At 42.2% G+C, this 21,208-nt stretch overlaps 2 protein-coding genes across 4 annotated transcripts in view; both read left to right on the top strand.

Annotated features, from left to right (window-relative positions):
* Positions 1–7,117, top strand: part of RB195_018575 (uncharacterized protein) — a gene marked incomplete at both ends in the record, with an annotated part of 43,713 nt that extends 36,596 nt beyond the window's left edge. For both annotated transcript variants that reach the window (XM_064186072.1, XM_064186070.1), the window contains 2 exons: positions 6,827–6,967; positions 7,028–7,117. In XM_064186072.1, coding sequence (XP_064041951.1) covers positions 6,827–6,967; positions 7,028–7,117 — 231 coding nt within the window. The remainder of the gene's footprint in view (positions 1–6,826; positions 6,968–7,027) is intronic.
* Positions 7,118–7,478: 361 nt separating this feature from the next.
* The window catches only part of RB195_018572 (uncharacterized protein), a gene marked incomplete at both ends in the record, with an annotated part of 90,204 nt that continues 76,474 nt past the window's right edge, over positions 7,479–21,208 (top strand). For both annotated transcript variants that reach the window (XM_064186067.1, XM_064186065.1), the window contains 3 exons: positions 7,479–7,563; positions 7,636–7,726; positions 13,422–13,508. In XM_064186067.1, coding sequence (XP_064041949.1) covers positions 7,479–7,563; positions 7,636–7,726; positions 13,422–13,508 — 263 coding nt within the window. The remainder of the gene's footprint in view (positions 7,564–7,635; positions 7,727–13,421; positions 13,509–21,208) is intronic.

Below are 21,208 nucleotides of genomic sequence, written 5' to 3'. Positions count from 1 at the left end.
GAAACGTTCACTGTTTTATTGTCGATCAATTGTGATTTGTATAGCTGTTGCGATTTATATTACTTAAAGTTTCAAACTTTCCTCGTGTTCTTGTACATCCACCTATTGTGAGTTTGAGTTTACGAAGAGTGATTCTTGCCAGACCTGTTATACCCAATAAGAATATTTTTAAAAAGCGCCAAAAGTTTGCAGATTTTTGACTTAGAATTGCGCAGATAAAAAATGAATAAACTAAATAAGAGTTTGATATGTAAGTTACTAAAAGTCGCGCATCTGGCACCTTCGGTATCCGGAAGTGGTAAAGTTCTGGAATGCGTAAAATGACATGTTTTCGCGTATATGACAAACCACACTTATATGACATTTTCTTTGTTGTTTTAAGACCCGCCACAATAAGTTTCATCAAAATATATTGGGTTAAGTACTTATTTTTTTAACACACCCTTAACGTTTTCATAGTTTCTTAAACAGAAATTAATGATCATCCGTTGATTTATTTACTGTGAATTTCTACCGCCGTGTGTCATATTTCTGGAAGTATTACATTACGGAGAACCTTCCGTTGACGTTGATTCAGTTGTGGCTGCCGCGTTGGAGCCAATAAGGACGTTGACTATCGTTATCATACAGTCCCCACCTGTCTTCCTGATGATGTCCTGACTCGAGCGAACCGGCAATGACTGAACGATGCTCAGTCGGTATGTTCTCGATTAGCGCGTGAGGTACCCACGTACCCACCCATATACAATTTCAGATGGGAAATCAGCAATTTTAGATTTATTTAAAGTAGCATTAACAAATTTATTAACAACTTCTCAGTTGTTGTATTGTTTGCGTTAATTTTTCCTTCTTTTGCCGCTCTTTTATCATGTTATACACACTTTTGACAAATTTCTCATAGCTCGTAGCATAGCTAACTATCAAAGCCGCTTCTTTGGTTGGATAAAAGAAAAACCTTTTTTTTATGATATAATCGCCATTCTTGTACTGTTACTAGAGTTTGACAACTTTTCGTAGTAGGAAACTATCATGAAGATTTCTAGAGGTGATCAACCAAAAATGAATGAATTTATTTCACGTTTCTTAAAGCTGTTTATTGCAATCTACATCTAACCAGTCGATGTTTGGATAGATCTAGCCAGATGTTTAGAGATTCCCGTGTGTTTCTCGGGATCCAACTTCATTCAAGCAGTGGCGGATTATTCTGTAGGAAACCCTGTAACCACACATGTATAAATAGCACAGTCAAAACGAAACAGCTCGGTGCAGCTGCGGAAGCGGCTGCGTGTGAAGCTGTGCGGCAGGCGTAGTGATTAAGATCGTGAGGGGAACCACGCTAGCACCAGTTATCGCTGCAGTTCGCGATCATTAGGTACTCGCAGCCTCCGCGACAACCTATCCATTGGGAAACGACAGGCAGCGGCGATAGTTAATTGTGCTGCGCAGCAGTTAATAGCGTCAGCATAACATTGCGCTATTTTTGCCTTATCCCACGCCCATCACATCGCCCATCAGCGTCCATCATCCTGTAATGAGGTGCGAAACATGCCCCGCAGGGGTACTCTACCTCTGCTGTGCCTCTGTACGGAGTATCGATTGTTCACGTATAGAGTTATATCAAATGATTGCATACGAGATGCCAGAAACAAGACATAATTGTATGCCGCATTTGCGTACGATATTGCTGGTAAGGATGCACGGCTTGCACGTTGAAAAGATTCGGTCTTCGTGCGGTATCATGCGTCGGCGCTCTTCGTGCGTTTGATGTCGCGTGGTACGGATCCCTTACGGATCTGGTCCAACGATTGTCAGTGAAACGAATCACGTGTCCGTCCCACCTAACTTCGCTTTCCCTGGCATGTGCGGCAGCGTCTCTGATCTTAGATCGGCGACGAAGGAGTCAATTTCGAATCCCTACCTTCACTCGCGTAAGGCTGCCCCCAGAGTTCACAGCCACGCGGGGTGTGCCGCCAGCGCGGCTGTGATCTCTGCGGGCAGCCTAATGCGGGTAACTCTTAGCATCAAGCTTTCAATTCCGCGTTCCATGACGCTGGTCGCATTTTCCTCTTGGTTGCGAAACATCTACGTTTCTGAAACGTATATCAAAGCAGGATGGACGATGATGTTGAATAGGTGAGCACAGAGCCGGATGTTCTTAGCGCTCTTCAGTACATCCTTGATACTCTTATATGGTCCCCAAGCCGCTCGTTTCCTTCTGCCAAGCTCGGAGATCAGATCGTTCATTATGTTGATTTCCCGACCTAGATATATATAGTTGTAGCATTCGGACATATTCGTTCCTGAAGGGGTTGTCAGTAAACCATTCGTTCCTCATGAACATCGTCTTGTTTAGGTTCAGCTGAAGACCGATTTTTTTTACACGTTTCATCAAATTCCTTGAAATAATAAATGTGTTAAATTGCTTATGGCTTCTTCTTACCTTTTTACTGACACTACTTGGAAGCATTGAATAACACCTTGAAGGGCGGAAGCCGTAGAGCACTTTAACTACTGATTGAAACCTTTCGTGAAGTTAACGGAGTTGACACATCACATCGCACCTTTTTGTTTTCTTAAGTATGTATTCAGAATTTGCTCCACTTTTTTTTGCAGAAATTTACTGTCTTCCAACAATTAGTTTGTTGTTTTTACGCTTTTTAACTTCTATTTTGGAACGTTGTCAACTTAGTTTATGTTTTCTGATGTTGTTTTATTCTTGTACAGAGTTGCCTTTTTGTTCTTTGAACCTTTCTAGAAGCCAACTCTATCGCGTAATTGCAATTGTTTAGTGATCACAGGTAGCCTAGCATATGCCTTCCTACCGACAACCTCTTCTGCAGGCACTTATCTCTCCGGTTGCAGATAATCGGCTGCGGGTAACGACCACTCTTCGTCATGATAGCCTCATCTCGATCCTAACCGCTAGCTTTACCGCGCCGCTACGAACGCAGCCACTTATGCAACTACACCGCTCTTCATGTAGTTTTGACCCGTCAATATATTTATACATATATATATATATATATATATATATATATATATATATATATATATATATATATATATATATATACATATATGTATATATATATATGTAATATATATGAATAAATATGAAATAGAAATATAATATATGTAATATATATATGTAATATATGTAATATATATAAATATATATATATATGTAATATATATGTACGTATATATATTACATGTATGTATGTTTATACATATATATATATATATATATATATATATTTGTATATGTATAAACATTCGTTCCAAAATAGAAGTTAAAGTATATATATATATATATATATATATATATATATATATTATAGAAATTTACGTTCCAAAATAGAAGTTAAAGTATATATATATATAATATATATATATATATATATATATATATATATATATATATATATATATATATATATATATATATATATATGTAATATATATGAATAAATATGAAATAGAAATATAATATATGTAATATATATATATATATATAAGTAATATATGTATAAATATATATATATGTAATATATATACGTATATATATATATATATGTAATATGATATGTACGTATATATATATACATGTATATATATGTACATATGTATATGATATTATATATATGCATATATATATATATTATATATGTATATATGTATATATATATATATATATATATATATATATATATATATATATATATATATAATATCGTCCGGCTTACGCCGGACAACAGGTCAGACTTGCTGTAGTGCACGCTTTGTCCTCCTTGATCAAGTGAAATTAAATGTATTGGTTTTTTTCCGAGAAATTAAGTTTGTATTTTTTGTCAACTACGCTTCTTTCGTTCTTTCCTTTTAGAAATTTGAGCACTCCCGAAAAGATCATAAATTAAAGTGGTGACTACTTTTGGAAAATATTTAAACTTGATTTTCCACCTACACATATTCGTTCGGTACCGTAACTATTTGGAAATATAATTAGAGTTTTCCTTCTCTTCTTCCACAACAATTAGCGCCAAATAATGCACTAAACCTGAAATGACATGAACGTCATCATCGTACTGATAAAGATATAGTACCACGTCAGATCATGTAAGCTGTTAGCTACTATTTAAGCACCCGTTTCCACTCGTGTTTCTAACTTCTGAATTTGTTTTTCAAAGGATGCCACCAACCTAAGGCAAAAATGCGGAGGTAACTGGCATGCGGTTTTGTACATAGGAAACGCAATGCAGCAGCTTTCACTGCCATGAGATCGTTCGCAACGTTTGGTTTATTTCTTGACAAATTATTTTGAATTTATTGGGCGGTAATACTGAAGCGCGGCTCACCAATTCGACCCCATGGGGTCCGTCCCGCCCATTTTTTCTTTCTAATTAGTGCTGGTTTGTTTCAACAAGATAACTGCTAACTTTCACCAGTACATACACTCTTTATAAATTTGTAGAACAAATTTTTTCACCAGTACATACACTCTTTACAAATTTGTAGAACAAATTTTTCTAGATTAAATTTGTAGAACAAATCATCAACAGAGAAATGGGCGGGTGTGGCACAGTCGGTTAGAGGTCCGTTGTAGCCACACGGTCGAGGGTTCGAATCCACACCTTGCTCACAAAGCCTTTCATCCCTTCGGGGGTTCGATAAATTGGTATCAGACTTGTCTGGGAGGATAAAAACACTGACTTGATCATTGGCTGGCCCCCGCAAGTCATTGTATAGGCCAAAACGCGTTCCAAAACCTCAACGATTACGAATTCCAGTAAAACGCGTTGGCGCATCCCAAGTGGATTGATACGCCAGTGACTTTATCCTTTTACTTTTATCAATAGAGAAGTTGAACAGGAAGGGTACTGCCACTCCATTGGCGCGGAGCGTGTTGAGAAGACGGCCTCGGTGAGGAGAGTTGAAAGCGGCCACGTTGGCTTCGAGCACCGCTCCCTGATTTCGATCACTCTCCAAACGATGAGCACCTGGTCAATAATAGATCGAGCAGGACGAAACCGGCTTGCTCGATGTTTCTTCGCGATGCTTAGTAAGTCGGTCCAGGATAAGCCGCTCCAAAACCTTGTACATTACATTACACGCAACAAGGAGATTCTCGATAATTCCTAGGGTCCGTGACGGTTAACGTCTTGTGGAGGGGAATTATGATAGCGTTTCTCCACGAGTCAGGTATCCTCTCGTCTATCCATATTGAACGGATGGTCTTTGTCATCTCACGAATCCCAGAAGGAGGGAGATATCTCACCATTTCTTCCCGCCGTCTCGACCAGATTTTCCATTTTTTATCTTTTCGATGCAGACCATAACTTCCGACTCGATCGGTGGTTCCTCGTTAACCGCATATGTTGGCCTTTGAACGTGCTCAAGTTCAGGAGCTGACGGAGCTTTCCGGTTCAACGAGCTCTTAAAGAATCACTCCAAATTGGAAGGGTTGTTTCACCGACAACCTTTCCACTAGCAGTGTTGAGAACTGGAGAACATCTTTTCATCTTGTTGCTATACTGCTTTAATAAAGCATAGACTTTCCGCTGGTTCTTGTCCCCCCTTTTCAAGCTCCTTCGCTCTCGACATGCACACGTTATCGCGGTGTTGTTGCAGCTGACGCAAGTTTCTTCTAAGACGTTTTTCCTGGTTGAAATCGCCAGTTCTTCAGCGGCATTTGAAGGGCTTCCTTTGCAGCTTCCTGGATGCACTTTGAAGAAAGAGAAGAGCTGAGAAGAACTGGACGGTAGTCAGAGTCGAAGGTAACGTTCCAAAAAGCTCTGGATTTTCGGATATCCGACCGAGGGATTTTCCTCGTCCGAACGTAGTCGAACTGAAGTTTAAGAGTCCTCATCTTTCGCTTGCGCTGCTCTTCAGGCCTTAAAAAGGTTGAACCCTCCCACGTGAGCTGATGGCGTCGATGATTCCTCTTAAACTTGGAAGCGATAATGAGGTCCGTATGTTCACATAAGTCAGCCGGACGGTCGTTGTCTGACGTGCGCTCCGCGGGATAATACCATTTTTCTAGCACATCGGATTGTTGTTTGAGTCCCATCTTCGCATTCATTGATTCCGACAATGACCACCTGTTGGCTGGGTGTTTAGACATCAACGCGTTGATTTCATCGTAGAAGGCGTCCTTGCTGTTTTCTCAGCGGTTTCCGTAGGTGCGTGGGCACTCACAATCGAGAAATTACGTCCTCTGCGATCCCGCAGTCGTACGAAAGCGCATCTAGACGACGTCGAGCCAAATTCCTCCACCAGTTTGTTGTAATCGTTCCTCACAACTGTCGCGCACCTACCTACTTTCTTCTCATGAGCATTGCCGCAGTAATGGTGTAGTTTTCGATGCTGATGACGGGTCGATCTCTCATTCCTGTTTCTTGCAGTGCAGCAAACGGCACACAGAGATGTCGCAGAAGTCTAGACAGGGCAGTTTGTTGAAGTGCAATCGACAGTGTCCGACAGTTCAGCGTGACGAAACGAATAGTTGTTGCCAAAGATTCCATGCTAACTTCAAGTAGTTGACCTTTCTGATTGTGGGCTTTGGCGATGTGCTGAAGGACAGCACCTTTTTGCAATGTATGGGAATCTTTCGCTATTTAACAATGCAGGTTACATAGCTCGTACGTTCCCAATGCGTACACTCGAACGCCTGACTGCGTTCAGTTAAAGCAGGGGCACCACGAGGAGGTAACAATCAGACTTGTATACGCGGCCCCGTTTTGAGGAGAACAACATTCAGTATGCAATTCATATGTTCAGGTCTTCATTATGTCATGCCTCAGTGTTCATATTTATTTAGCGCTTATAGGGGTTACGTATTGTCTTTGATGACGGCTCTCGCCTCGTTTTTCGTTTGTCTGGTACCGGCTCAGCAGGTGCTACAATCCGTCTTTACGTAGATTCGTACATTCCGCCTAGTGACACTCAGAAGTTGTTCGCTCCTGCTCGGGTGAGTGTTCTTTCAACCTACACCTGTCATGATTTGTATTAATTGAATGTGCGTTTCTAGGACCTGCTGAAACCATTGGTGCTGATTGCTTTGGATATATGCAAGATGGAGCAGTTCACAGGAAGGAAGGCGCCTAGTGTGATTACATAACTACCTTTCTTTCGTCACCGTAAATAATAACCATTCTGCCACTCGCTCAAATTTGCTCACTATTCGGTGGAAAGTTTCAGTTTTTAGTTTTCAGAGCCACGAATTGTAGTTTTTATTTCAAGTTGTTTTCTTATTAAGCCATTAGTGGATTAGATCATACTGTGTTCTCGGTGTGTTCTAAGCCGATGTTTGCTAGTAAAGAGTAGAAAAAATGACATCTTAAAGTATTTCAACAAGTCGGTGTAGAAACCGAACGAACTCGGGTATATCTACTAGTAAAACGAAGCGGTAATCCATTTCGGTGAACTTCCAGTGTAGTATCGGTGCGCCATTGCATGCAAAACGATATCAGTGGACTTGAATGTTTCGAGGTCCGGGAGTATTGTCTGAGTTCCTCTGCCCCAGAGGCAATTGTGATCGTGTTCATTGTCGTTTCTTTCACGAGGGTCAGTATAGTTTTTTTCTTCAACAAAAACTAATTATCAGCGCAGACTAGTTTTGATCTGCGACCATTGCAGGATTGTTGGAATCACACAAAGTCAGAGCTGGTTGTTTAAACACGCCACCATTCCCATGTGAACCACAAGATTACAAGTTTGCGTTTCCGAGGTAAGTAACAGTGACTGAGTTGATGTCTAATGCGACTTTTGAAAGAGTTGAAACGAACAAGCTATATTTGTTTAACAAATTGAATAGTTTCAGGAAGGAGATTGGTTTTGGTTTTCAGTTTTGAAGATCTCTTTTTTAAGGGAAATTAGAGAAAAACTTAGCATATATTGAAGATTCCTTATAATTTAGAAGTTGACTTTCATGTCGACTACACATAACTAGAAAGTGTCCAATAGTTGTAGTATTTCAGTAATCAAAAAAGGAAAAGTTCTAAACTTTCAGGTAGCGGTAGAATTGTTTGTTAACAGCGCCTGAAACTAAATTAGGACATTAGGAGAAGAGTTACAATCGGTGTAAAACGGGTAGTATCGGGTGGCGTGTTGCGTGCGCGGTTAATTTACCCCAGGGCTGACAAACTCTTCTGAGCAATTCTCTTGTTCTTCATAGCCTTTCACTTTTTCGTGCAATGCCGCATGAACAAGATAGGGCATTCTTTAAGGTAACGTTCTTTTCCTTCTAATGTTGTTGTTTGCTTTGCTCCTACACCCTAGTTCACATCTTGATCTTGAGACCTCAGTTCGGAGGTGTTTAAGTTTAAGTTGTGCTTCTTTTTTGAGTAATTGCGCACAATTATCACTCTTCCTAGTGTAATATCTAGAAGGTCCCTTTTTCGCTGGATCATTTGTTTTATTTGATGCCAAGACATCTTTTCAAGGTTTTCAGTTGGTAGGAGTTGGCACTCTGCTCAGTTTCAATGTAATTGTACTTAGTTAATTAGTAACTTTTTTAAAAAAAAAATTCAATCCTCACGAAGTGTAATCTAGGGCCCTCCTGACAACGAAAAAGTGCTGGAGAAGGACTTCGTTAAGACTACGTAATCGTATTCTTGTACTAACTATGATCAAAAGAAAAGAGATCCACGGCAGCTTCTTTCCCCCGTGGACATTAAAGGAGTGTGCAGTGGCGGCGACTGTCGGGCTCACATCTAAACACCATTTAGCGCACGCGTGACACATATCGTAATCTGGGCGTGCACTCTTACAGTGTTGACGGCAGTGGGCAGTAGGAAGGTGTTCGGCGTCTTATATATTATATATGTATGTTGCCGAAGAGACTTCTCCTCGAGAGATCCTATGTTGAGTTATTATTAGCAATGACGCTAGGCACGCAGGGATTAGCCACAACAAACCATGCATCATGCGATGCCCCTCACATCTTTTTTCTGTTTCACTTCAGATCCCGAACTTCCACAAAAAAAGAAACCGATGCGATGTCTAAATTTTGTCATAGCATTGTCGAAGTTGCGTGAACGGCACAATTGCGTTGTCAGAGGCAGCTCAATGGATGAAACCACAACCAAGCATCACGTCTCGCAGATGATTGCTAAGGCAAACTACTTAAAGGCAGAATATCGCGAATGAGACGATGATGAGAGAAATCGCGAGAGAAAGTAGAAATGGGGTTGTAGATGCGGAATCAGCCCACAATCGACGCTTCGATGCTGGCTGTGGCCAGCACGGATGCTCTACCCGACGCTAATCGTGCTGCGATGATGACACCAACGAGTTTGTTTTCTTTTTTCCAGTGATGAAGGCGGCTTGAATGGGAACGATGGACTTGAATGGCAACGACAGGTCCAACGTATTGGAGGGCGGCTGCCTCGCGCTGTTCTTGCGGCTGAGTGATGTTACTATCTTGTATAGATGTCACTTTTTGTTCCATTGGGTCCGTCCATGGATCTCTCTCACTAGAGGGATCACAGCGTTAGCCGCGAGGCTACGTGGCGCGTCCCCAGGAGACGGATAGTTCTAATCGCGGATCGAAAGCGGCATTGTGTCTGCCCTGAGACGCGAGTGGATTCAGGGGACTGACTACCTGTCTCTGCTGTGCCACTCATAACATTCTCGTTACCCGCACGTCGGTCCGGGCAAAAACCTACATTTAAGTGACTGGGAGGTGCAAGGGAGGCGGTTTGGAGTCGCCTCCAACAAATAACCTCCACTCGTTCACTGCGGGAGAACGCAACGTTCTTGCAAGAAACTCATGGGACTGGAGGCCCGCAACCTGCTCACGGGTTTTAAGATTATATGCATCTTACTTTAATAAGAAAGAGTCTCCTGATTGCAGAGGAAAGCCTGGTACGATAGTGCTGGGAAGGACGGGGTTGCAGGAGTCATCTAGGCTCCCGAAACGGAAAAAGACTAAAACGACTATGTTCCATAGGAAGCGTCCATTGAAGATTTGATGATGCAAGCCAGGAAGATTTAGTACGACGTCGTCGAATTGACCGAGAGGAGACGACACCAGCCCACTGAACGCCGTGCATGATGCCGGAGAAGAACTGTTCTTAGGAACATGCGACAGTAGAGGAGTTCGTGGAGTTGATGTTCTCGTCAACACTACTATGGCAATGAGCATCGACTCTTTCGAGGAACTTACAGTCCGAATCGGACGACTGCACACAAAAAGATGTCGTCGAATGCCAGCTTTGACAATCTTCGTCGTTTATGCCCCAAAATCAAGCAACGAAGAAGAAGAAGTGGAAGCTTTCTTTATGGACAGAGGGAGGTTTCCGAGTTTATCGTGTCGACTAAGACCACCCATGTAAACTCACAATTCCAGAAGTCTTCCTCTCTATGCTGGATGCAGGAGTCAGCCGGTGGAGGGTACCGTAATGAAATTGGTTACATCATCGCCAGTAAAAGCCTGCCTCTCGGAAGTCGCTGTTGCGCCAAAGCTCTTTAGGGAATGGACCATCCTCTCTTACAAGGAATAGAGCAGAGAAAGCCGCAAAGGTGAGAAAGCGAAGTCCCAGAAGTATCATTAACTGGGATCTTTTCGCTAGCCGGCTCTTGGGAATATTCCGCAATGGATAGCATCGACGAGGAATACGATCGATCGTAGAACATCTTCATGACTGCACGAGGAAGGTTGAGAGTTTCGAAACCTTCAAGAGACGCTTGTCTCTTGAAACTCTTTAGCTGATACGCCAGCGTGGAGCAGCACGAGCAGGGAACCAAGAACTCACGTCCGAGCCCGCAAGGCTTTGCAGAGAGGCGATAAAGGAAGACCTCATAGAGAGAAGAGCAGAAGTGTTGGCTGAGGCTGCAAAGGCGAGAAAGAGCATCCTCTGCGCCTTTCGGAACCTTGCCAATCGTAAAACAGAAATGACTGCTCTCCGAACCCCAGTTGAAACAACTACAGCGTCGATGAGGGGATGGAGAAGATCATCCACGACTGATCTAATCTTTGATTTCTTCGACAGCCATGTCCACTTGCCTCCTCACCATCTAAGGGGAGGTGGACATGTCATTCCAGTCCTGAAGAGATTCTCCCGTCCGAAGTACGAAATGCTATTATGTCGGTAAGAAACCGTACGGCAACTGGTCCCAACACGATTAGATGTGAACATCTGAAGAATACCCTGCCCTGGAAGTCATTCGAGCAAGCAGGTTTTCGAAAGGCTAGCACGATTGACCACATTCACATCGTTTCGGAACTCATTTTGAGCACAAGATGCTGCTATTTTTCACGTTTGCCGGCTTAAAAAGGCCTTTGACTCAGTTGAGACGGAAGCGCTCATGGAGGCTTTGGACAACCATGGTGTCCCTACTTGCTATATAAAGGTATTTCGAGAGATGTACGGTAACTTCATGATCAGAATTTTGCCGTTCTACAAGAATATCATCATTGCCGTGAAGAGGGGGTCTGTGGTACCATCTCACCTCAAATATTCACGGCCACCCTCGGGAACGCATTGCGAAAGCCGGAATGGAACTACATGAGAGTGAAGGTTGATGGTCGACAGCAACACCATTTATGCTTTGCTGACGACATCTTTCTGATGGTAGCATCAGCCGACAAATGCTGACTGAATTCGACGAAAAATGTGGATGCATCCGTATTCAGCTGAATCTGCAAAAGACGATGTTCATACGTGACGGAGGTGCCTCGGATGTCTCATTCACGATCAACAGAACGAACCCATCTGAATGCACCAGCTGTAGTAGGGTCAAGACGACATGAAGCAAGTACGCAATTATGTACGCTGCTTCTCTCGAGGCTCTTCGGTGGAGCGTGGTGAAACCTTTGCTGGCACCACTCATCGTTGCAGTTTGTGACGGTTACCAACTCGGTTCTAACCACTGCCTCCACCGTTTCGAGCGCGTACGCAAATGCACCGCTACTGCTCTCGTTTTGACCTGACTATACGTTCATCCTGGTCGGGAAATAAACATGAAGAACGACCTGACCCCCGAGCTGGAAGGAAATGAGCGGCTTGGGAGCGTATAAGAGCATTTAGGATGCAATGAAGAAGACTAGGAACACTAGGCTCTTTGGCTCTCTCTCTGGCTCACTGAACGATCAATCGAAGGAGTGATGCTAGGAGTAGCTCGCTTCACACAAGTGAAGGATGGGATTCGAAGTTCTGTCCTACGTCAGAGATTAGAGATTAGAGACACCGCTGCGTTTGCCAAGGAAAGCAAGTTAAGGTGTGCCAGACACGTGATGCGCTTCAATGACAACCTTTGGACCAGCGCCGTGAGCGACGTGGGTTCCATGCGATATAAAACGCACTACAGGAAGACTGCCGACCCGATGGTCAGACTTCTTCACAAAAGCTCATCGTTGAAACCAAGTGATGAGGAGCCCTTTGCCAGCCGTAAAAAATTGAAGGGTTCGGATCATCGACTTCGATCGCATGCCCAGAGGTGCGTCACCTTAAACAATGGCTTGATGGCGAGAGCCGCTGATCTTCGCACTAGGTTGTCAGAAGTTCCCATTCTTTTAGATGGGGCTTGCCGCTGGCGGAGCTTTCATTAGACGGTGGACTTATCTTGTGATTCCGGATCTGCCACGTCGTACGGTAGCTTCTGTACGTCGTCCAAGAGTTGACGCTCGCGATCTACAGGGCCACCCCTCTATTTCTGGCCAATCCCCTTCCAACACCTTCTCAATAGAAACGAAATGGGCATGCAAGGATCATTAAAAAGTGTCTGGATACCGGTCACTTTGGCAGTGAGTGACTCAGTCGTATAGTGGTCATCGTTCACCGTTCTGACCGTTGTTAGCGTCGATCCATGAAGCCTCTGGCCACCTGTCGTTTGGCTCGCTGCGTGTAGCGGCTATAGTTCTCAACACTTGTCCGAGAAGGGGCTGACCACGCGCCTTCACCGAGGAAGAAGTGCGTCACCCCGACAAGTGACGTCTGAGGCTGAATGTATTTACAAATGATGAGATTCTCGAGATTTGAAAGAAGCAGGAGTAGTAACTGTTTTAACTCTTGCACACTGATTCTCGTCTTTCGGACTCAATTTTCATCAACTTTGAAGCCCTTTTGTATTTCCCGTCCTATTTTGCATTAATTAAGTAGATTCTATAATATCCAGTTCAATCGTGGCTAATTAAGATAAGAATTAAGGTAATTAAGACCTCTACTCGAGTCCAACTCCGCCGTTGCTGTTTCGAACAGATTACTTTGCTCCCATTGTATATGTTATTTTGACATATGTAAATTGTAAAAATCGTCCAAAACCTTACCTTCTTATCTTTCTTCTGCAAGCGTTTGCAACGGCCAAATGTTCATGTTATTAGAGGATCTTATAGCTTTTTGTAGCGTTGTTTTAAGCAACATTCCAAGTTAATGGTCTGCCGCAAAAAATTGACTTTTTTATAGTCAAATTTGTGATTGCAGTGATTTTGGTGTAGAAGAGGACAATTCTACTATCTCTTCACACGTTCCACCTCACTCGCTATCTATACCGCCTTGTCCTTATAGAATGTGAGTTTTGTTGTTTTCAAGATTTTCCTAGTGGGCAAAAAAGCGCTTTTAAAATCTTTGATTCACATATTCAGGTTTCATTTTGCAACAACTTAGTTTTCTACTTATATATATATATATATATATATATATATATATATATATATATATATATATATGCTAGGGGCGCGTGTAGTGTAGCGGTTAGAGGTTGTGTTGCCTGCCAAGCCTTTCATCCCTCTGAGGTCGATTAATTGGTACCAGACTTGTCTGGGAGGATAAAAATACTGACTTGACACATCGGGTAGCCCCCGCAAATCAATGTGTAGGCCAGTTACACGTTCGTGAACCTCAAACGATTCTGAATTGAAGTGAACGTGGTGGCGTATTCTAAGCGGATTGATTAGTGCCAGACACTTTATCCTTATCCTTATATACACACCATTATATGAAGCACAAAATTTTCCGTTCGTCTGACGCGATTTCTCATGGGCACTCAAAGATCAAGAGGACCTCCAACTTGAATAATTGAACCGATCTCTTACATGGCATAATGAGGTGCCGCTGACGGTCACCATTGGCACCGTACATCGCACAGGAGGAGTTTCTAGTTAGACTGTGTGATGAAATTTCGTAAGCAAAATTTGAAGGAAAGGACAGAGCTGCACGTTCTTTGCTGCTATGGTGAGCGATGATGAAGACGAGGAAGGCGTGGAACATTATCTTAAGGCGAGTATTGGTTTTCTTCATTAATACTGTATATAATTGGAGAATTTGATTATACTGATCATGTATATGCCTAGTCCACTGACTTGATCCTCGAATTCATCTTGATGGCACTCATGAAGCTTAAGGTAAGTGCAAGGTTTTGGGCAATAATGTAGACAACATTACGTCACCCTACGAAAAACGGCCCGGAAGATGCGACGCGTGCACATGCCTGGCGCGCTCCAGTGCAACTCTTCGCGGACAACGGCGCCCCGGAACGCTCGAAGCTTCATCGTACGGACTGTTTTTAACGGCGATTAGGAAGAGATGAACGGAATCACCTTCCCAACCATCTACGACCCCGGTATAACCCACCTGGAACCCGTACCACCCCAGATTCTTGGGCTGATGCCTATAATTTTAAAAAATAGCCCGAGTCGCCACAAGTGCTAATGAAAACAGTGCCTACCCAGAAATTATCTAACAATCAGGTTATGGGAGTCCAAATGGAAAATATCAGATATTTGGAAAATTTTTCGATCTGATCTTCTGATACAATATAATGTCGTATTTTATATTTGGTTGAGCTGTAAATAACTTTCAGTGATCGTCTGTCCAGGTTACCACATCAGAACATCATGGTCATCAAAACAGATTGACAAACCAATTTCTGGGTCCCCGATGGGTTGTTGATCCTTCACCATATACAATGAATATTTTTTGAGTCGTGGGTACACTAGTACCTTGTTTAAGCCATTGACGACCGCGTGGCCCGCCGGCGGGCGGTCATCAATGGGTTAAACAAGGTACTGGTGTACCCACGGTGATAAAATTATTGGCTACAATATATTCTTAAGTTTTTCAAAGTTTAAAGTATCTATCACATATATTGCATTCCAACAAAGCTACATGCATTATGGTCCGGGAATTATTTATTTCTAACAGTATCATGAACAAAAACAAAAATCACAAAAAACAAAATTGTCACAGAAATGCAGAGAACGTAGCATTTGTTCAAAACACCGTCTGGACATTATCCTTCCAGCGAATGAATGACCTCCTAATCCAGGATGCATACTCCAGTAATCGCATAGGCTAGGCATTTTCACAAGTCCCATCTGGATGCGGAGTGCTATGAACTTCTTCAATTCTTTTTTTATTTGTTTCTATGAATGTGGGATCTCTAGCTTTTCCGCATCTCTGTTAGATTCACGAGAGCGTCATCCAGAAACAATTCAAAGAAATCAATTAGTGCAGAGCAAATCAATACTATATTATCTGGCCCCGTTATGATCTACAAAAGAATTCAAAATTAGGGAATCAGTGCAAAGATGGGATCTTTTGGGACCGCGTGGTCCGTCGGTGAGCCACGCCCGGAGCGTATTGGAAAAGCGCGGTGCTATATGCCAGACACGCAATGAGTGCGCGGTCGTCAATGGGTTAAACGCATCACCCCACGAATCTGGGGTGGTGCGGGCTTCAGATGGGTTATGCCTAACGGGCTCGTTGATTATGGGGAGTTCCGTCCATTTCTCCTTCATTGCCGTTAAAAACGGCCCGAAAGATGCGGTGCGTGCATAAAGCTGGTGTGCTCCAATCGAACTCGTAGAAAATAGCGCCCCGCAACGCTCGAAGCCGCATCTTCCGGGCCGTGTTTTATGGCATTTAGGAAGAAATGGACGGAATCACCCTCCTCCCTATAATCAATCACCCCGCATAGGCATAACCCACCCGCACCACCCCAAATTCGTGGGGTAATGTCTTTAAGTTCGCAAAGCATCACATGGTGTAAGGATTCTTCAGGTGAACAAAAACTTAAACGTATCGTGCACAACATTGAACTGCTCAAAAAAAAGTCTAAAGTTCTGCTTGCGTAGCGTTAACAAAAATCCCTTGTTTGAGTAACTCATTGTACACGTAAACAATAACAATAAATACCATATATCTAAGCGGAAGTTATTTATGACTCACGCTAATATTTTGGTGTTATAGTCGGATCAAAACAACATGAATCACGAGTGTAGTTGCGGTGCATTTGCGTACGTGCTCGAAATCGCGCGGTGGAGGCAGCAGTTACAACCAACTTGGGACCATCGCAAACTGTGCAGGGTGGTGCCAGCAAGGGTTTCACCGCTCCACCGAAGCGTCTCGAGAGAAGCCGTGTACGCAATTGCGCACGTGCTTCATGTCGTTTTGACCCTACTGTACCATTTTGCTTGATTGCGGCTTCATTCTGTTGCACGTAAGTGACAGAAGATCTAAAGGCTGTCCACATTAGAAGATTATCAAACTGCTGAAAACTACAATGCTCACGATCCGCCTACTCCGACTTATCCCGAGCATAATCACTTCGTATATCACATACGAAAATACAACGTTTTTCAATTTTTACGATATAGTGTTTGAAAGAAGATCACATATCTTCTGCAGCGCTGCTTACCATAATTCAAAACGACAAACATCTCTGTATCCGTAATTACCGTATGCGAGAACCTCAGTAAGTGATGTTTTCCAGACTTAGGGAGACATTTAAAAAATCGATAAATGTGGCAAACTATGGATCTGGTGATCACAACTATCCACAGTCAGAGTATGACAAAACTTAAGTTGCCAAAGTTTCAGTGACCATAAGAATAAAATGAGAATGCGAAACTTTCGTTTATTATGATTTTGATGTTCCTGGTCATCACGTGCAATATCTTTGGCCAGCAAATATCCCTTTTTCTGCAGCAACAGTAGGTCAAAATCGAATGAGATCTGTAGTTACCGTGACATAGTCCATGGAATCTCAATGTCTGCATTCGACACTTAAATATAATCCTCAGCTCCATGTTTGTCATTCATCTGATTTTGTTTCATTACATTGTGAATAATTGATTTGTGGCTCAAAAATAATAAAATCGCTCATTGTCAAAGGGGAACGTGGACGGGCTGCAGATATTTGTATTCAAAAGTTGTAGAGGAATCCTAGAGACCAACACTTATCCAGTTACATATGGCAGTGGAAGGAGATGTTCTATTATCATCTAAGTAAATGTTTCACGTCTTCCTCGCCTTGCCTCGCTCCTCACCACCTTTTGGTGCTAGGCTGCTACAGCTTCCACATGTTGATCCATCTCCGTTTAGATCTTGTCTCTTTTGTTGTCTGTCTCAATACCACTTTCTACCTCGATATTTCGCAGTGGTGGTGTACTGTGGAAACGATGTTGAGTCACTAGCTCATTTCTGCTAGTTGCGGTACACATATGCTTTGAGTGTACGTGAGAGTTCACGTCGGACGGATGAGTTACTGCTTTATATTATGGTATTGTCCTGATAAAATACCAAGGGGTCTGGTTGAAGGACAACTTCCACGAGAACAACATACACCATAGAAGTACGCATGACCGAAATCATCAACGCGTGACAATACGTAAAATTGTGCCGGTATCATTTATAGAGGCATTTGGCGTTAAGCGTAAGCGAGAACAAACAGCTAGGAACATTTTTCTTTAGAAGTAATTGCTTTCCTTGTAATTGAACTACTAAGTTTCCAGAGGTTTTCCTCAAACTTTCTATCAAGGTTCTTCTAGCGCGATTGACTTACGTAGCTGCTGCTAGCAGCTGCTTTATCCTATACACCAGTTCTTGTTTGTTCACGTTGAGAAGTTTAGAGGACAGTTTTGCGCTTGAAACGGCAGCAAGTGGTACATTAATGGTGTTGACTGGAACAAAAAGGAATAATTCATTTTTGAACAATTTAACGGCAGTTCGAAAAGTATTCACCAGACTTCTGAGCACTTACTGTGGTAGGATTAGAGCGGCTTTAAATTTGTATTTTATGGCTATCTTTTCCATTATGTCTGAATCTTAGCTGGTGGAACTTAGTTTCCGGTCATGCGTGCTTCTATGTGGTTTTATGCTAAAATAAATGTCCTCTTGGAAGTTGTCCCGCATTCAGACCACTGGATTGTGTGGCTATTGATAACAGATGGTCTCAAAAACCACAGCCCACACTGCTCTCTACACTTACCTCTCGGAAGGCACAATTACTTACCAATGGAGAAAAGGCAGGAGCGTACTATTGGACAAGAAGGATAACGGTTCTTACTGCGCAAGATTAAAAGCATCGAGTTAGGAAATTCTATTTATTTATTTAGTTATTTATTAAGCTCAATTGCATGCCAAGAGAAGCGCAAATTCAAAACAAATTCAGTAAATATATAGCGAAGAGACAGAAAGAAAGAGTTCAACAGGCAGAGATCAGTTCCGCGTACGTATTCGGTCTCGGTCGGTAATTAATTGCTTAAACAGCCGGATTTAGTGAGGCAACTCAGCTATCTAAGGGGTTTAGTGTTACTAATTCAAACTCGCTTCACATCCAATCTTCAATCACGAGCATGAAAACACGCAGATATTCTGTCGTGTTACCATCCTACACAATTTAATTTAGTTCATTTTGTTCTGATCATTATGTTGTCCTCGACTCTCTTACTGTTCCACTCTCCATTCTTCAACTCCGTCATCCCTCGCTGAGAAAACCCCGTTACACGCGTGACCCTGCTCGTGGTTCTCGTTTTTCGATCGAAGTCATTTCATTGAGACCCGACAGCGTAACTGGCCTTATATATCCTCAGACCGATAGACTCGGTAAATATCTAAAAGTTTCATTTTCAAATAACGTAATACTTCTATGAACTACAAGATTCTGAAATTTTCCGTTAAAAACTTTCTACGAGTATAGAACGATAAAATACCTGATGTAGAATGCTAGAGTATTGAACAAAATCTGTAAAATGTAATATATGCATACATATAAAACATGTGTGTATATTGCGGAGTAAAAAGTTTTTTTTACATGGGTATTTGATTGATGACTGATTTTCCCATGGCTGCATGCGTGAAGAGCTGCTTTTCATTATTGAATATAACTGTTGCTGACAAATTAAAATAGTTTCGCACCACGTGTTTAACACACATGCGTCGTTGGTCGGACCGAGGCATACATCGATGGGACGTATTTTTCACTGAAATGTATATTTCAAAGCAAGAGTATCCGTTCACTGGCGTCTACAAGACTTTATAAGAATAAATTGGAAGTTAAGAGAAGAAAACAAGATCGCCGAAAGTCCAGCGCCAAAAAGGCTAGAATAAAACATTGAACTGAAGGATTGGTTATAAGCAATTATGAAGTAAAAAAGCCGCTCATTACACAAGAGGTGTTGATAATGGCTACGGTATCGGGAATAGCGAGAAAAAAGTGAACAAAATGAGCATTATTCAGAACACGTAAAAAAGCACAACTATCATTTTATTGTTGTCGTGTTTTGAATTTGAAGGGTTTTCCAGTGGGTGTGCGGAAGTCAGTCCTATCGTTGGTGCTAGCCAGTTACATGTAGCGATGCTATTAGAAAAGTAAACCAATTGTACCACCATAGGTATCGTCGGACTACTGTGTCACGATGCATGGTATTCAGTGTCATAGCAGCTAGCCAAGAGAAAAAATTGTAAAACATTTTCATAACAAAGAGTGAACGTTTCAAATAGACCCTTAAAGATGTCAGAACATCGTTAGACAAGATTAAAAAGAACGATAAAGTGATGGCGTTTGAGTGACTTCTGGGATGCGCCAACACTTCTGACTCCAGTGCAGAAACGTCCAGTTTAACGAGCGGGTATGCAACCTATACAACGATTTGCAGATGTCAGCCAATCACTGTCTTAATCCGTTCTCGTTCAAGTCTGCTAACAACGCCGCAAAGATGAAAACTTTGGTTGTTCTAGAGTGGTTTTAAACCATTAATCATGGAGATGACCAAGTGAAACGTTGACCGCGGCACTATTAAAGAGTGTTAATATATCAATACCAGTCTGAACATCCGGCCAAAGCCGGACGTTCAGACTTCCTGCGGTGTTCGCTTCGCTCCTCTTCATCGATCAACGAAAATCAATACTAGTGCCCTTTTCCGTGAAATTAGATTTCTGTGCCTCTAACAATCGTTCTTCATCTTTTTTATTATAAGCAAAGGCGAAAGATTCCATAGTTTTCTTTCTAAGCGCGTCAGTTCTACATTTGGAGAATATTCAAACTTCAGCTTCAAACACTCAGTCGATACCAATATAATGCAGAAACAATTTGAAAGTATTACTCGAAATTTGGGTTTTCCTCCTGTTTTTACCCAAGAGTTATCAAAGAATGTTTTAGCTCAAAATGATGCGAAGGATATCATCCTACTGATAAAGATAACGTTATACGTGTCAGATCGTGTAAACTGTTCACTACTATTTAAACAGCCGTGTTTCCACTGTCTCAGGAAGGAAAGTTATCAACATGTGGCAAACGTGCAAGGAATTTCACGGGCGAAGGAGTCATAAGAGTGAAAAGTAACGCGCTCATTGGGCACAGCTTTGAAACGTTCCATTTACCTTTTGCGGCATGCACACGCAGTTATTGCTTGGCCATTTCGATCCCGCAGGACCCGTATCACCCCATTTTGTAGCTATCTGACCCAGGCGCACCATTGCGACACAGTGGGACCCGTCGCACCCCCTTCTATAGGTAGCCATGAAATTGGGGGCGATGGGTCCCACAGCGTCGGATTGGTGCGCCTGGGTCAGATAGCTACAAAATTGTGTGCGACGGGTGCAACGGCGTAGAAATACTGTGCCATAAGTGTCGTACTCTTTCATTGTTGACTACTGTTTACCCTGCTTTTCACGTCGTTCAAAGGTCTTTCGACATTGTCATTTATCCAAATGAAGGTCTTAAAGTTTTGGAGCGTTCAGACCTTTCTTTCGTATCTCTACGGTGTTATCCTCATGTAGTTTACAAAAAATGTGCAGCTGTTTTTTTATCTTCCTCTTGCTCATATTTTTAATATGTCGCTCACCTTCAGAGAAGTTAGGAAGAGGCCCATATTATCGCAATACCCAAAAAAAAAAAAAAACAATTGTAGTACTCTCACTTTCTTGCGATCAGTATTGTGTCCTTTGCGAGCAAAATTTTTGAGAAGATAATCAGCGAAATACTAAGT

This window comes from Necator americanus, chromosome II (assembly GCF_031761385.1).
Source record: "Necator americanus strain Aroian chromosome II, whole genome shotgun sequence".
In the NCBI taxonomy this organism is placed as follows: Eukaryota; Metazoa; Nematoda; class Chromadorea; order Rhabditida; family Ancylostomatidae; genus Necator; species Necator americanus.
Note: the sequence above shows the minus strand (reverse complement) of the source record. Positions and strands in the feature narration are given on the sequence as shown.